This window comes from Hypanus sabinus, unplaced genomic scaffold, assembly GCF_030144855.1.
Source record: "Hypanus sabinus isolate sHypSab1 unplaced genomic scaffold, sHypSab1.hap1 scaffold_368, whole genome shotgun sequence".
Lineage (NCBI taxonomy): Eukaryota > Metazoa > Chordata > Chondrichthyes > Myliobatiformes > Dasyatidae > Hypanus > Hypanus sabinus.
This window is the reverse complement of record NW_026781264.1, coordinates 180362-198431: the sequence shown is the minus strand read 5'-3', so window position 1 is coordinate 198431 and position 18070 is coordinate 180362. Positions and strand designations below refer to the sequence as shown.

General features: G+C 43.9%; 2 protein-coding genes across 4 annotated transcripts in view; one reads left to right on the top strand and one right to left on the bottom strand.

Annotated features, from left to right (window-relative positions):
• Positions 1–18070, top strand: part of LOC132388633 (zinc finger protein 420-like) — a 148934-nt gene that overhangs the window by 111542 nt on the left and 19322 nt on the right. The gene's annotated exons all lie outside the window — the stretch shown is intronic.
• On the bottom strand, positions 6372–14627 carry LOC132388629 (zinc finger protein 229-like). The gene is made up of 2 exons (XM_059960994.1): positions 14575–14627; positions 6372–9692 (listed from the first exon to the last, which is right to left on the bottom strand). Exon 2 carries the CDS (start codon positions 9334–9336, stop codon positions 8131–8133), a length of 1206 nt encoding a protein of 401 aa, XP_059816977.1. The 5' UTR covers positions 9337–9692; positions 14575–14627; the 3' UTR covers positions 6372–8130.

The window sequence follows — 18070 nt, the reverse complement described above, 5'->3', positions numbered from 1 at the left end:
CTGCCCTGCCCACCGTCGCATTTCCCATATTATTTTATTATTTCCAAAAATAAACCAGATACGTATTTAATTTTCCCACCATATCTTCCCCGGTCCCGTTCCCTCTAGCCCCAGGTCACAGAGCTCTCAGAGTTAAGAGTTTCGACTCACATCGCGGTCCGAAACACAATTCAGACCCAAACCAGAAATGTGCAAGTTTCATTTAAATCAGACTATGTCTATAAACACTAATTTCTATTTATATTCCTCCGGCCTCACTGATCAGGAACACTGAAACATTAAGTGAGAAACAGCAGCAGAAGGCCATTCAGCCCCTCTAACCATCAACAAGATAGCGGCTGTTCTCCCTTCTCAGCCATATATTTCTGCCCGATCCTCATTTCCTCGATTCCCTTTGGTCTCCACACATCTGTTGTTCTCTGTTTTATGTGAGGACCATCACTGAATCTTCACCGCCCTCTGTTGTGGGGATTTACAAACATTCACCGCCCTCGGAGTGGAGACATTTCAGACTCGGACAGTCCACGACCTTTTTCAGAGACTGGGATCCCTGGTTCAACCGGTAATGATGTTGTGCATTTTAAGGCGTTCACCTTTCAGTCCTCGATTCTCTAAATGAAAGGGTTATCACATTTGATCTTTCTTCATAAGATGACCCCACCACCCCAGGGATCAGTCTGGTGAATCTTTATTGCACTCTCTATAACAAATACTCTCTAACCTCTTTGTTCATCCCCTATGGAATTAATTTCCATCTTCTGTATCCCGTGTTGCTCCAACCCCTCACCTCCCACCCCTGTCACTATTTCCACCTTCCCACCCACACCCTCACCTGGATCCACCTCTCACTCCCCAGCTCTTGCCCCATCCCCACCCCTCACCTCTTTTCTCTGACTATTTCCCGTCCACTCACAATCCAGAGGGAGGGTCTCGGCCCGAAATGTTGACGGCCCATTTCCCTCCACAGATGCTGCCCGACCCACTGAGTTCCTCCGGCAGCGTCTTTGTATGCTGGTAAACTAACACCTTGACAATGTGGACCATAGATACCCCTTCCTCTAAAAGTCATCGAATCACTCAGACAGCTAATCGCTGACAGGAATTATATTTGATGGTTATTACATTCCAGCTGGATGGAGTTGATGGGGAGTTCGGCGTGTCCCAGCGAAAGAGCCGAACGGCCGAGCTCTCTGCGCTGTCCCTCCGGCTCTGGCCAGTGGTGGCGCTGTGGGAACCCTCGGCCAGAGTCTGGACCATAGGAAGACGCGCAGGCGCGCTGCCGACACTAAGCGTCGCAACACTGGGTCTGTGACAGTCCGAGCGGCGGTAGACAGAGGCTGATGTCGGGTTTGTGTAAATCGGGGGCCGGTTGCAGTGAGAAAGGGCCTGGCCCGAGCTCTGCCGGGTGGCTGTGAGCTCCAGGCTCTCCTCAGCCCCGGTTTTAAATATGCGACCGAGCCAGGGCTGTAGGGTCAATTTCTTGTGGTTCTCCAAGGTGTTTGGGGAGAATGGGCTCTGTCTGTGTGTGTGGGTAGAGGTTATGAGTGGAGTGTGGGTGTGGGTTTGTAGGCGGGTTGGGTTCTTTTGGGTGAAAGTGGGATGATTGCACATTCCGTGATACGGGGAGGATGGTCCCGAGACAAATTAAGTTATAAACAAGGGACGATCTGGTGAAATGGATCAGACAGCTTAGCTCGCGTGTCCTTTCAGGAAACAACAATTCACTCTTCATATTAATGACTGTCTAAGATTGCTGTTCACAAGATTATGAGTTACAAGATTGTGTGTTACAGAGTCTCAGAGTCTAGGACAGCTGTCTCCGTCATGGGCTGCGAGTGCAGATTGGGAAGGGGGAGGGTGTGTCAGTGACCTGTGCATCAGAGGACACGGGTTTCTACATCCTCCTGTGAGGTATAAATGTCCTCACAGTGAATTCGGATGTGCTGGCATATCGGGATTCTGAAAGTGAAAGGGAATCGGGAAGGGGCTGAGGAGAGAGTTTTAACAGGAGAACATGTTCAGGGGTAAAGGGATACAGGAGCAGTCTAATAGATCATTTTATGTTTTTTCTTTGTTTGTGTAACCTCACAGATGGTGACAGAGGAAGAAGCTTGTTGACGGAGGATACCCAGAGGCGAGCAGGTCAGGCACGGAATCAGGAAGTGAGTTGAATTGTCTTTATTTCATACATTAATGAGGAGTAAAAATCTTTACATTATCTCCATCTAAATGTGCAACGTGCAATCATTGTAATTTATAATAGTGTGCTGTCTTTACGACAGTTATTTAGTTTATAATATTTTCGCTTAGTAATTCATTCAATAGTATTTTCTAGTTAGAATTAGAAGTGTTTAAAGTATATTCATTGCATGTAAAATATATCGGCATGCGATGACGTCACATCCGGTTTCGCCGCGTCTTGTGTGAAAATACCGGTTTGAAATTAGCGCGAGGGTGGGGGCTTACCACGAGGCACACCTGAGCAGAAGTTGTTTTGCAGGCATGAGAAATCACAGTGAGAGCAACGCTGTAAGTTAATAGATAATCGATATATTGAACTAAGATGTTAATGCCGATCCTGTTAGAAGTAACGACGGTAGATAATGTTTATGCTTTCGTTAGTTAAATAGTCGCGGATAGTTTGCATGGAAGTGTATTTAAAGTAGTCAATGGAGCAGGTAAACTCTCCCTGTATACTGCACCTTAGTGTAATGTAGTTATAGTCACCTTTGCAAGTATTTACACTTGAAATGTGATATTAAGGAAGGAACAAATACTGTATCAATCTTGTATTGTTTTATCAACAGTTTTCACCATTTGTTAATGTGAAGAGTGAACAGTAAATGGTTAATCTTACTGCGATCTGGTTCTTATTAACTGGTTTATCTCGACGTTAAATTCGGCGTTCGTGACACGCGAAGGAGAACGTTACAAATAGTTTATAATAATTAAAACAGAGTGTAATATAGAGTACGTTCATCAGTCTGATGGCCTGGTGAAAGAAGCTGTCCCAGAGCCTGTTGGTCCTGGTTTTTATGCTGTGGTACTGCTTCCCGGATGGTAGCAGCTGGAATAGAGTGACAGAGATGTAAGGCAGCAGCATTAATGGAAGACGACACGGGAACTTCATCAATTGCCAGTGGTTTAGCAGAAGTGACCAATCTCTATGCTACCTTGACAGAAACAGATATGCACAGAGGTGACAAAGGGGTGCAGTCTGGTTTACTTCAGGTTAGAGAGGGGTGTGGAGTTTTGAAATCAATGCCTTGCGGTGCCACCATCGTTAATTTACCATGTCCGGAGTGGTGGATCACACAGCACGGAAACAAGCCTTTGGCCGGCCATACCTGTTCTGACCATCCACTCACTGTCTACACTGGTCCCATTTATCAGCACTTGGTTCATAGCCGACTGTATCTCGGCAGTTTCAATGCTCATCCTCTTCGTAAATGTTGTGAAGGGACCTGCCTCCACCACCACCTCGGGCAGTGCTCCAGATTTCAGCTACCCTCTGAGTGAAAAACCTCTTCCTCAGATTCCTCGAAATCTATGCCCTCTGACCTGTAACCCTACTGTCCCAGGATCGTGGCCGATATGGGCATCAGTGAGGTCTTTGAATAGGTTCAGCATGGTAAGTTGCTGTGGAAAGTCAGATCACATGGGATCCAGGGAGAGCTGGCTCACTGGATGCACAGTTGTCTTGATGGTAGGAAGCAGAGAGTGATGGTGGGAGGCTGTTTATTGGGCTCGAGGCCCGTGTCTAGTGGTGTTCCCCAGGGTTACACATTGCTGCTTGTCATCTATGTCAATAATTTCGTTGAGAATGTACAGGGTATAATTAGCATTTTTCAGCAAGTAAGTTCAAACAATTACTTGTATTCAGATAGTAAGTCTAGACACTCCTTGTCTCCTTCTTGCAGTTGCTCTCCCCTTACCCCTTACAGCTGTGGCCACCCTCCCGCATCATCCCCCTTCCCCACCCGCCTTCCCTCTCCACGCAGTCTTTGTTCTGATCCGCGACAGGTTATATGTTAACGATGTGAGGTGATATATTTTAAGGGAACCTGAGGGGTGTGAGTTCCAGATTTCAGCTACCCTCTGAGTGAGAAATCTCCCCCTCAGATCCCTCTAAACCTCTTCATCCTCTGCTTAAATCTGTGCCCTCTGATCGGTGACACCTCTGTCCCAGGATCGTGGCTGATATGGGCATCAGGGAGGCCTTTGATACGGTTCAGCATGGTAAGTTGCTGTGGAAAGTCAGATCACACGGGATCCAGGGAGAGCTGGCTCACTGGATGCACAGTTGTTTTGATGGTAGGAAGCAGAGAGTGATGGTGGGAGGCTGTTTATTGGACTCGAGGCCCGAGCCCAGTGAGGTTCCCCAGGGTTACACCCCATTGGTATCATTATTCATTGATATTTGAATATATTTGCATTTGCACAGTTTGTTGAATTCTATGCTCTAGTTGAACTTTCATTGATCCTTTTACTATTCTATAGATTTGCTAAGTGTTCCTGTAGGAAAAACAATCTCAGGGTTGTATGTGGTGACATATGTGTGCTCTGATAACAATATTTACTTTGAACGTCAAGCACTGCTACTTGTCATCTAGATCAATAACGTGCAGGGTATGGATAGCAGGTTTGCAGTAAGTTCAAACAATTACTTTTTCTGAAAGATATTAAGTATAAACTCTCCACTCTGTTTCCCTCTCTGCACTCGACCACCACCTTCACTTACTGTCTTCCCTCTGTGCCCCATCCTCCCTCTCACCCTGACATTGGACATACGTTCAGGGTGAAAGTAAATTATTTTCGGGGAATCTGAAGGGGAATTCTTCACTTGGAGGTTGGTGAGAGTGTGGAATGAGCTGCCAGTGGAAGTGGAGGATGTGGGTTCGATTTAGACACTGAAAAGGAATTTGGGTGAGGACGTGGATGGGAGGTGCATGGAGGCTGTGGTGCAGGTAGCTGGAAACAGGCAGTAACAACAAAAACAGGCCAGCATGGACTAGAAGGGCCTGTTTCAGTACTGCTGCTCTGTGACCTGAATAATATTCTCATTTGTAATTTCCACAGTCAGTAGTTTGCTACTTATGAGTGAACCCAGAAATTTACTCAAACAAGAACTGAAAGACTGTTGGTTGGCCACAAAAAGTGTTTACAAGCTGTGATACTTGCCAAAGGGGGTTTTACTCAGTAACGAACATGCAGGGTGCCCAAACTTTTGCTTCGGGCCCTTTTCCTTTTTTGTTATTTTGAAATTGTAAAAGATGGAAATAAAAATGTAATCTTGCTTAAAATATATTTAAAAAGTGTCATCTTTAACTTTATGCCTTTTGTAATCAAGTCATCTTTTACTCGCTTATCTAATCACAGTAAAAGAAAGTTTGAACAGGGGTGACCAAATTTTGCATGCCACTGTATATATCCTGTGCCTTCCAAAAATTCCAGACATTGCTGATCTGTTTTCGTCCCGGCCCATGTTTTTTTTAGATCAATTTTGAACAATTTTTCTCTCGTGCCCCTCTAATTCTCTTTATTCCACCTGACTTTAGCTTCTCCTTCTCTAATGTCAGGGTGAATTAGATCAGATTAAGATCACTAAAGGTTCTTTGGACTTAAGTGACCTAATTAATTCTGGTTTATTACAACACCCAATCCAGAATAGCTGATCCCCAAGTGGGCTCAACCACGAGCTGCTCTAAAAAAGCATCTTGTAGGCATTCCAGGAATTCCTCCTCTTGAGACCAACACCATCCTGATTTTCCTAATTACCTGCATGAAAATCCCCATGACTATTGTAACATTGCGCTCTTGGCACGCATTTTCTATCTCCCATTGTAATTTGAGGACCACATACTTTCTACTGTTTGGGGGTCTCTGTACAATTGTCATCAGGGATTCTTTTTTACATTTGCTGTTCCTTAATTCTACCCACAGATTTTACACCTTCCTACCCTACGCCACTTCTTTCTAATGATTTCATTTAATATTTTACCAACAGAGCCACACAACCCCACTACCAGCTTGTTCTTGGCTTCTTCTTTCAAGAAACATATAACTATCTGGGAAACAAGAGGGCCTGCAGTTGCAAGAAATCTAGAGAACTACACACAAAGTGCTGGAGGAGCTCAGCATGTCAGGCAGCATCTATGGATGGGAATCAACATTTCGGGCCAAGATCCTTCACCAGGACACTTGATACCCACATATCTGGAATATCAACAAGCAAAGAAAATAGAAAGTACTGCAAAATAGGGAAAACCTTTGACAAAATTCAGTTCAAGACTTTAAAAAAAACTACCAAATTGAGCTCAATAATTAACAAATACAACACAGGCAATAAACACTTTCATCAATACTGACATTGACTTTTTTTTTATAAAAATATCTTGGTCCCATTTCAATTAGTAAAATTTAGAAAGATAAACAATAACTTAAGAAAGCTTTAGAAAAGACTATTTACACTCAAACCCACTTAAATTTACACTACCTTGGACAGATGGAGGAAGGGAAATAACACACATGAAATAAAAAATATCACAGAACAGTCAGATAAAACTTCTAGGTATATATGTTTTCATCAAAAATGAACTGGATTCAGCACTCCATGTGTGTATATGCAATTGTGATAAGAAATACAGACCGGAAATCTTAAATGAGAGGCCAACTCCGAAAAATTAATCATCACTATGGAAGGAAACATTAATCAGTTGAACGAGTATGATCCTCCATGGGAGACATCCCAACAATCTGAGCAGATGAAATGATGACAAAATTATACATTAATCAATACATTATTTCAGATAGGACAATCCATAACAACGATCCAGATATAATATTACAAGATATACAAGCAGGAACAACTCCCTTAATAGATAAAGCATTTCCGAACACACACAGTTCCTCAAACAGTGGAGCACTTCACCACAGGTATTGTTCGTGTTATCAGTCAGACAAACAAAAGATTTTCTCTGTCAATCAGCTTCAAAATGTTTCAACTCTGACATTGCCACACCCCACTTCTGATTTCCTTCTCCTCGACTTCTTCACTCTGCAGAAAACTCAAGGGAAACCTCTTCACCACAGAGTGGTGTCTGTTTGGAATCCGTCACCACTGGAATATGGATCCAGTGGTGGATCTCACCACCCAGGGAGAGTGAGAGATGAACAACAGGAGAAGATTTAAAAGAACTGTCGTGGAACTGGATCACTGGCAGGGTCCAGCTGGCTTGAGTTGACTCTCTACTGTACACTAGGTGTGTTATAAATTCAGTAAGTACCAGATACAGAGTTTAAAATAGAACTGATTTACTTGTCTCAGTTCCAGAATATTAAACTTCAGTTCCATTAAAGGTGAATGTGCAGCAGAAGAAATTCCTCCCATGCCCAGTGACCAGGGTGCAGGACTGGGTGTGGTGAGCAGCAGCAATAATTGCAGAGTTCAGCACCGACAGTCAGTCTCGAAATTGCATTCAGCAATGGTGATGGACAAATATCCAGCATGCAGCTCATTGAAACTTTCTCGCAAGTTTGAACCCGGTAGTGTGTCACAAGTGTAACATACTGTAAGGTGTCACTGCTGATGTAACAACCTCTCAGTAATGTTTCCCAGCTGAGGTAATGGTTTCTCAGTAGCAGCAATGTTTAGGCTACGACTATGGGGCTATCCAATGACAGAAATGTTCTTTCTTGTGAGTCTGGAAGAGAGATTTTTATAGTCTTTTGCCAAGGAGAGTTGAGAAAATGCAAATGGAGAGAGTGGGTCCTTTTTCTTTTTTTTAATTTGTTTTCTTTACTAACCCTCTGGTCAAAGTAAGAATTACAAAGCTCAATCGTTTAATCACATATTGTTTACTGTTATTTCAGGGTACTGATTTGTAATGGGGGACACATCACACAGCATCCATCCAAATGATATTTGGCAAGTTTAGCCAGGCTGGGGTCTATCACCCCTTATATTAAGCTGCTAGCTGAAGTGAGAGTTACGCAAGGTTAATTCACTGAGTGAATCGTTTCCCACATTCACAGCAGGTGAACGGAATCTCCCCAGTGTCAACAGTGATACACATTTGGTTGATTTGGCGGAGAGGATTTTTCCCCAAAGTCTGAGCATGAAATCGGCCTCTACCCAGTGTGAACTCGCTGGTGTCTCTGTAGTTGATATGTCCGAGTGAATCCCTTCCCACAGTCTGAGCAGGTAAATGGCCTCTCCCCAGTGTGAACTCTCTGATGTACCTTCAGTTGAGATGACGAAGTGAATCCCTTCCCACAGTCTGAGCAGGTGAATGGCCTCTCCCCAGTGTGAACTCGCTGGTGTACCTTCAGTTGAGATGATGAAATGAAACCCTTCCCACAGACTGAGCAGGTGAACGGCCCTTTCCCTGTATGGGCTGACTGGTGTGACAGCAGGTGAGATGACCGATTGAATCCCTTCCCACAGTCTGAGCAGGTGAACCGCCACTTCCCAGTGTGAACTGACTGGTGTCTCTGCAGGAAAGATGATTCAGTGAATCCCTTTCCACAGACTGAGCAAGTGAATGGCCACTCCCCGGTATGAACTAACTGGTGTCTCAGTAGGTGAGGTGACAAAGTGAATCCCTTCCCACAGACTGAGCAGGTGAACGGCCTCTCCCCAGTATGAACTCGCTGATGTACCTTCAGTTGAGATGAGCAAGTGAATCCCTTCCCACATTCTGAGCAGGTGAACGGCCGCTCCCCAGTGTGAACTCGCTGATGTAACTTCAGTAGACATGACTGAGTGAATCCCTTCCCACAGTCCGAGCAGGAGAATGGCCTCTCACCAGTGTGAACTCGCTGATGTACCTTCAGTTTATATGACCGAGTGAACCCCCTCCCACAGTCCGAGCAGGTGAACAGCCGCTCCCCACTATGAACTCGCTGGTGAGCCATTAGGGTGGATGATTGAGTAAATCCTTTCCCACACTCTGAGCAGGTGAACGGCCTTTCCCCAGTGTGAACTGACTGGTGTACCAGTAGGTAGGATGACTGAGTGAATCCCTTCCCACAATCTGAGCAGGTGAACGGCCTCTCTCCAGTGTGAACTCTCTGATGTATCTTCAGTTTAGATGGCGAAATGAATCCCTTCCCACAGTCTGAACAGATGAACGGACTCTCCACAGTGTGAACTCGCAGGTGAGCCATTAGGTCAGATGACTGAGTGAATCCTTTCCCACAATTCCAGCAGTTGACCAGCCTCTGCCCAGTGTGAACTTGCTGAAGTACCTTCAGTTGAAATGACCGAGTGAATCCATTCCCACTGTCTGAGCAGGTGAACGGCCACTCCCTGGTGTGAACTCGCTGGTGAGCCATTAGGTCAGATGACCGAGTGAATCCTTTCCCACAAGTTCAGCAGATGACCAGCCTCTGCCCAGTGTGAACTTGCTGAAGTACCTTCAGTTGAAATGACCGAGTGAATCCATTCCCACTGTCTGAGCAGGTGAACTCCCATGTAAAACGATGGGTGTGCCAGTCAGTTAGATGACAGAGTGAATCCCTCCATACAGTCTGAGCAGGAAGGACAATCGAGTGAATCCCTCCCCACAGTCTGAGCAGGAAGGATGATCGTGTGAAACCCTTGCTGCACTTCTTAAATATCTGGACAAAGATAGCAAAACTGGTGTGTTGTGTTTGAGATTCCCGTAGACAAATTCCTTGACATTTTTAACCTGTAAAAAAGATTTACAAAATCCATCAATGGGGTAGGACAACATTTCATATGAGATCACTTGAGTTGTCAAGGTGTGATCTGACATCACACTGTTACAGTAGTTCATCCCAAGTTGGAGAGAGAAATCATCTTCTAACTGGGCAGATTGCTGGTATCTGAAATGACCATCAAACTCCCATGCTCCTCCTGTCTCTATAAGAATGGGGCATTTCTGCCATCTCTAATCTGTGACTTGGCTCAGTTTGACACTCGCCATTGGTATTATTCCCAGTTCCAACTGAGCTGCATGGGTTGCTGGCCCCACAGTAACTGAAACACTCTCACACAAATATTCAGCAGTGCATTTCATGCACCCACCACTCTCTGTGTAAAAACTTACCCCAAAATCCCCTCGGTATCTATTTCCATGCAGCTTAAAATGATGCCCCCTCATGTTAGCCATTTCTTCCCTGGGAAATTTCAACCATAGAACCATGGAACATTACAGCACAGAAACAGGCCTTTTGGCCCTTCATGGCTGTGCAGAACCATTTCTCTGCCTAGTCCCACTGACCTGCACCTGGGCCATATCTCTCCAAACCCATCTCATCCATATACCTGTCCAAGTTTTTCTTAAATGTCAAAAGTGAGTCCGCATTCACCACTTCATCTGGCAGCTCATTCCACACTCCCACCACTCTCTGAGTGAAGAAGCACCCCCTAATGTTTCCTTTAAACTTTTCCCCCTTCACCCTTAACCCATGACCTCTGTTTTTTTTTCTCCCCTGGCCTCAGTGGAAAAAGCCTGCTTGCATTCACTCTATCTATACCCATCATAATTTTATACACCTCTATCAAATCACCCCTCATTCTCCTACATTCCAGGGAACAAAGTCCTAACCCATTCAATCTTTCTCTGTAACTCACCTTCTCAAGTCCCAGCAACATCCTTGTAAACCTTCTCTGCACTCTTTCAACCTTATTAATATCCTTCCTGTAATTAGGTGACCAAAACTGCACAGAATACTCCAAATTCAGTCTTAACAATGTCTAATACCCCTTCACCATTACATTCCAACTGTTATACTCTATACTTAGATTTATAAAGGCCGATGTAACAAACATCTGGCTATCCACACGATCAACATCCCTCATCATTTCATAAACCTAAAAAAGGCTCTAAACATAAACAAGGAAATTAGACATTGCTCTGAGGATTTGTTATAAGTCTACAAAATTATGAGGGTATAGATCGGGTAAATGCAAGCAGCTTTTTTCACTGAGGGTGGGTAGGATGACAACCAGAGGTCATGGGTAAGTGGGGATGGTGAAAGTTTAACAGGAACATTTGGGAAAGCTCTTTACTGAAATGGTCGTGAGAGTGTGGAAAGAGATGCCAGCACAAGTGGTGAATATGAACTCGATTTCTCAATTAAGGGAAGTTTGACAGGTACCTGTATGGTAGGGGTATGGAGGGCGATGTTCCCAGTGCAGGTCGTTGCATTAGACAGCTTAAATTTTTTTTGGCATTGACCAGATGGGCCAAATAGCTTGTTTCTGTACTGAACTTCTCCATGTTTCTGTAACAGAGGAGCTGGCCAAACGTGTTTGGGAGGGAAAAGTTAGGAGTGACAACGTAGCAGCAATGGCTGGAGTTTCTGGGAGCAATTTGGGAGCTGAGTGACAGATATATCCCAAAGAAATGGAAGCATTGGAAAGGCAGGAGGACACAACTATGGCTGAGATGAGAAGCCAAAACCAACATAAAAGACAAAGACAGGACAAACAAAAGAACAAAAAACTATTGGGAAGCTTCTAGGAACCAACAGAAGACGACTAAACAAAAAGTCAGATAAGCTCAGGGCTTGGAATGATGATTAATGAGTCAGTCATTAATGAGCCTTGGTAGCGCCCAGCAGTCTGAGACACTTAGAGGAACAAAATATCCGAGGTCTCAATATCCCAAGTTTCCCTGTACCAGTTACCTTACCACTTGTATTCTGGCAGGCACATACAAACTCTACTCCCTCACTTCTGAAGAACTCACACTTACAAGTACTCCTTTGCTAGAAAAACCGCCAGTCCCAATCCACACTTATTAGATCTTTCTGATACCATCAAAATAGTCTTTTCTCCAATTTAGAAATTCAAACCATGGTCCAGCCCTCTCTTTTTCCATATTTACTTGGAACCTTATGTCATTACGATCGCTAGATACAAAGTGTTCCCATACACTAATTTCTGTCACTAATGCTAGATCATTTCCTAACAGCTTACCGCACACCTCTATGTCGGGAATACGACGTCCTGATTAAGAGCACATTTGACAAACTACCCCATTTAGTCCTTTTACAGTATGGGAGTTCCACTCAATATATAAAAAGTTAAAATCGCTTACTATATCAATCTTTGTTTCTAAGCATAGTCTGCGATCTCTACAAAGTTTTTTTTTCTAAATCTCTCAGAGTGTTGGGAGCAACCAAGTCCCAATAATGGCTACAATATCAAATTCCCTGTCATGAGCTCATCGGGCTTTCCTACAATGCTTCTTGCATTGTGATATACACAGCTCAGCACGTTCATCATACCATGCTTAACCTTTTGTCTGCTGACTCTATCTGAGGTCTGAACAACATCTTTCTGGTGTCAAGAAAGCAACCTCTCCCTCAATATCACAAAAACAAGGGAACTGGTTGTGGACTACAGAAGGAATGGAGACAGGCTAACCCCTTTTAACATCAATGGATCTGGGGTTGAGAGAGTGAACAGCTTTAACTTCCTCAGCATAAACATCACCAAGGATCTCATGTGGTCTGTACATACCGGCTGTGTGGTACGTGGCCGTGTGCCTCTTTCACCTCAGACGGTTGAAGAAGTTTGGGATGGGGCCCCAAATCCTAAGAACTTTCTACAGGGGCACAATTGAGAGTATTTTGACTGGCTGCATCACTGCCTGATATGGGAATTGTACTTCCCTCAATCGTAGGGCTCTGCAGAGAGTGGTGCGGACAGCCCGGCATATCTGTAGTTGTGAGCTTCCCATTGTTCAGGACATTTACACAGACAGGTGCGTAAAAAGTCCCAAAGGATCATTGTGGACCCATGTCACTCCAACAACAAACTGTTCCAGCTGCGACCTTCCAGGAAATGGTACAGCAGCATAAAAGCTGGACCAACAGGCTCCTGGATGGCTTCTTCCACCAGGGCAACAGACTGATTAATTTATGCTGATACAATTGTGTTTCTGTTATAATGACTGTCCTAAGTATAAACTATTTATTCTAAATTACACATTGCACATTTAGATGAAGTAATATGAAGATTTCTACTCCTCATGTATATTAATGATATAAGTCAATTCATTTCACCTGCTTCACCATCTGTTCTGGCATTCTGACTCCAATTCCCCCCTGCAAATTTAGTTTCACCAAACACCCTCCACTCCACACACTAGCAATAGCAAGCCTTACCACTAGGATATTAGATCTCTGCTAGTTTTAATTTCCGAACATTTGACTTTCCTCTGCCAGGTAACCCGCCCCCCCCCCCAACAGTTTGTAAAGTGGTCCACCTATTGTTGTATGAGATGACCCCAAGAGTACTCTGTGGCGGCTATTTAACCTCATTCCCCTTCCTTACTCTCACCCAGTTTAATGTGTCCTGCACCTTGAGTGTAACTCACCTCTCTTGATGTTATAACTATCACCCCCTCCAACTCCTAGATGATCCAGAATTCATCCATTTCCAGCTTCAGCTCCTTAAAATGCAGGGTTACAGGCTGCAGCTGTATGCACATCTTGTATGTGAGGGTATCAGGGGCACTGGAGGTCTCCCCGCCTTCCCACCAATGTCCCGTCTAATTTGTAATGACCGGTGTGCCAAAACACCTTGTGCTGTGCAATTTTTACCCACTGACAACAAGACATGCACTCTGAATTTTAAATAGGGAGGTATTTCTTTTAACAGCTAGCAAATCACTGTCGATAAGAACTTTGATCTCCTCTGGGTTTGATCGAGTTCATCTGCACTCTCACACAAACTATGTAACAGGCCTGTTGTGGGTTATGAAGGATTTTCTCACTAGAACTTTTGCAAACCGTCCATATGTGATTTGCTTGCTAAATGATACTTTCAAAGGTCAGATTTCCAAATATCACTTCCCACTTGCAAATTCTCCAGCAAATTTTGCATCGCCACAATACTGTAACACCAGTTTCTGTATTGTACATAAATATTTCCCCTGAACCCTCCCACAAGTGACAGATGGTGTTGAACTCAGTGAATGCAATGCCAATGAATATGAAGGGAAGGGCAGTAGTCTGCCTCATTGGAGTCTGGCACATTTGTGATGTGAAAGCTGCTTGTTGCCCAGGGCAAAGGTGTTTGATATCATTACGTACCCAGAGAGAATGGGACAAAACATGTTCTCACCGGTAGAAAAGTGCAGAACTAGAGGAGGTAGCTCAAGCAACACACACAAAATACTGGAGGAGCTCAGCAGGCCAGGCAGCATCTATTGAAAAAAGTACTAATGCTGAGTTCCTCCGGCATTTTGTGTGTGTTGCTTGGATTTCCAGCATCTGCACATTTTCCCTTGTTTGTGATCGGAGATAGAACAAAGGTGATTTTCTCAACTGGAGATGTAAAAGATTTTTGTTCCCTTTCTCCGAGTTCCTAATCCTTGCATTTTAGATAGCTGGAGCTCAGCTCTGTCTGAGAGATCCATCGGTTCCCATACCCTCAGCGGCCGGAAGCTTCCCGGCGCCCGTGTACGGATCGCGGGGCTGAGAGAGAGGGGAGAGAGCAGGACCGTCCCAGGATTGCGGACTATGATGTCCAGAGTTCACAGCAAATGTCCCTCAGTGGGTGTTTAAGATAGCAGCCCGAAAAATCATTCTTACCTTTACCGATCCTCCGGAGGTCCTTTGTGTACGGCGCGCATGCGTGCTATTCGGTGACGTCATCGACCTTGATGCCTGCACATTTGATCGTTGCTTCAGAAACAGCGAAATTTTAAACTCAGGGCTTTATGGGTAATCGCGGTGCCATTAAACATTCCTGCTAGCACCGGTTTCATGTCCACACCTCAAGGGTTTTTTTTCTGTGTAGAGAACTCAGCAGCTGTTTTAACGTGGAAAGCGGCTCCCAAAAACAATATACTCAATATCAACAGGCATTCTATTTATCTAATGCCTCTCGTATAACCCTCTTACAGAGGCAGATATAAAACACAAGAGATTCTGCAGTTGCTAGAAACACACACACACACACACACACACACACACACACACACACAATGCTGGAGGAACTGCGCAGTTCAGGTAGCAACTAAGCAGAGGAGTACACAGTCTAGGCATGCTGAAGGGTCTCGGCCTAAACGTAGTCTATTTATTCCTCTCTACATTTGCTGCCTGATCTGTTGATTTCCTCCAGTATTTTGCAGAAATTAACCAGTTTTTTTTTTCAATCAAGCAGTTTCCAAATGTGTCTGATCTTTCATTTGTAGCCACATCCTGCAGGTTCGGTTTCTCTTCTTCCTCCTCCTTGTAAACTCTATGCCCCATCTATTTCTGGAGCCCCAAATCCCTGATTGGCAACTTGGTTTCTGACTCTGCTCCATTCACTCGCTAGTCTGCTGTCAGACTTCAGAGGTGCATTGTAACAACCCAGCAGTTCGAAGCGAAGACCTTTGAAATTAGTGAGAATGACTGAAAACATTGAAAAGAGCGGGGAAGAAGGAGTTTAACCAACTTCGTCCGGAGCCCTGAACAACGTCACAACCACAGTGAGCTCATCGTCTTGTTCAGCAGGGAGAAAATCATGCAGGGAATTCATGCAGGTGTATAAGATGATGAGAGGCATTGGTCGTGTGGATAGTCAGAGGCTTTTTCCCAGGGCTGAAACGGCTAACACGAGGGGGAATCGGTTTAAGCTGCTTGGAAGTAGGTACAGAGGAGATGTCAGAGCTAAGATTTTTAAACAACAGTGGTGATTGTGTATGGAATGCACTGCCAGCGACGGTGGTAGAGTCGGATAAAATAGGATCTTTTAAGAGACTCTTGGATAGGTACATGGGGCTTAGGAAAATAGAGGGCTATGCGGTAGGGTAATTCTAAGCAGTTTAGAGACTAATTTACATGGTCGGCACAACATTGTGGGTCAAAAGGTCTGTAATGTGTTGTAGATTTCTGTGATTCTATGGAATTCAAGGGGAATTTCCTATCCCACGGAGTGGTGACTAGTTGCAACCTGTCATCTCAGGGAGAGCAAGAGGGGAACGGCAGGGATAGATTTTCATAAACTGATACGGAACAGAAACATAGGCTGAAACCAGATGGGCCGAGTGTCCTTTCTAGTATACATAGTGAGTGTAGTGGAGACTGTAAGTACCTGACACACGGGATTTGATAAAACTGATTTATCTTTCACAGATCCACAATATTAAACATCAGTCTAGTTTAAGGCTAACATCAGCAGAACAGACTCCTCCAATGCTCAGTGACCAGGGTTCAGTCCTGGGTGCGATGAGCAGCCGCAAAGTTCTTGCAGAATCTGACAGTAACAGTCCCTCATGAACCTGCAGCTGCCTTCAGTCACCGTAATGGTGAAACATTTAACACGGAGCTGATTTGAACTTCCTCCCTGATGTGAAGTTGCTGGTGTTAGCAGCTGGGATGATTGAGTGAAACTCTTCGCTCACTCCGGACAGAAATGTGGTCTCTATTTATTGAGAACTCACCGGAGCATCACAAGGTGGGTTAACTGAATGAGTCTCTTCGCACACACGGAGCAGGTGAACGGCCGCTTCCCAGAGCGAAGCTGTTGGTGAATCTGCGATGTGCCACTGAATCCCTTCCAAAATGAGCCAGTGAATGACGTCACAGTGCTCTGAACGTCATGGCGATGTATCCAATCAGATCACGGAGATGGACACGTGCTCGCGCTCTCCTTGTAGCGAGAGGGGCGTTGTCTTCTCCAGCATCTCCATCTCCACTTTCAAGGATCGGCGGCATTCAAGCGCTGGCGACCTGATAGATACCGCGGAGCTAACGTGATGTTGTGTTTGATATTCCTATCGACAAATCCTTTGAATTCTTTACACTGTTAAAAGTTTACAAAGAATGTCAGTGGATGAAAGACAACATTTCATTTTTCAAAATGATCCTGAGACAAACGGGGTAATTTAGTGAAGGTTTATAGTCTCCGTTATATAACGCAGCCATGACTTTTCTTTCATACTTAAAACGTTCATTTAATACCCCGGGCAAATAATCTTCGACCAGCCTTATCTTATCTTCTTCGTCATACCTAACCGACGATATTGGCGAATTATGGTAACCTTTGTTTGAAAGCCATGAAAAGCAATGGTCACAGGTCGAGGTTTCTACTGAGAAGAGGAATTAAACACCGGGGCTCGGTGTACCCGGTCTATTCCAGGCGGAGTCTCCAAAACGTCAGAAAACAAACGAGCGAACAGCTTTGGAAAACATTCTGAAGGTCGATTGCCTTCGACCAACTCAGGAAGACCCAAAATTCGTATATTGTTCCTCTTGATCTGCAGTGGCGGGTTCCAATCTGCTAATTAAATTTGTTGACTACACTGCATTGTTCGGCCGAATCCCAAATAACGAGGCAGCCGACAGAGAAGAAGTCATCACCCCGACATGGTGGTGTCAAGAAAACAACCTCTCCCTCACTGTGACAAAAACACAGGAGCTGGTTGTGGATTACAGGAGGAATGGAGACTGGGATCAAATTCAACATTTCCCAGTCTGTTATTGACACAAAATACACATTTTAATATTGATCATGACACAATGTATTTTATATAACGTTATACATTTAGGTATTATAATTAGTAAAACAAAATAAAGATCTCTACAAAGCGAATACATTCCATTTAATGGTCTCCAGGAAACAACAATTTTCCTGATGGAATCCACTTACTTTTTCTTTAATCGGTCGTATTCATGCTGTGAAAATGATTTTACCTAGATTTTTATATGTTTTCCAAAATATACCTATCTTTTTAACTAAAAAACAAATTCGATCAAATTGACTCACTTATTTCTTCCTTATTTGGAACAATAAATTAATTAGTATCATTTACAAAAATCTGAAAAAGATGGTGGACTTGCACTTCCTAATTTAAGACTGTATTATTGGGCTGTGAACATTAGAGAATCCTGTTTTGGTTATATTGTCTTGATAAGAACTAAAATCAATTGTGGGTTGATATGGAATTAAAAGCAGTTAAACAATTTCATTTAACTTCAATATTAGGAGCTCCATTACTTATACAGCTCTTTAAAATTCCAAATTTAAATCTTTACCCGGTTATTAAACAATCCCTACGGATTTGGGTTCAGTTTCGTGTTTTAAAAATTTTTAATCAAT

Coding starts and splice junctions, on each gene's coding strand:
- LOC132388629 (XM_059960994.1), bottom strand. CDS start 9,336: ATGGCTCACCAGCGAGTTCACACCAGGGAGTGGCCGTTCACCTGCTCA.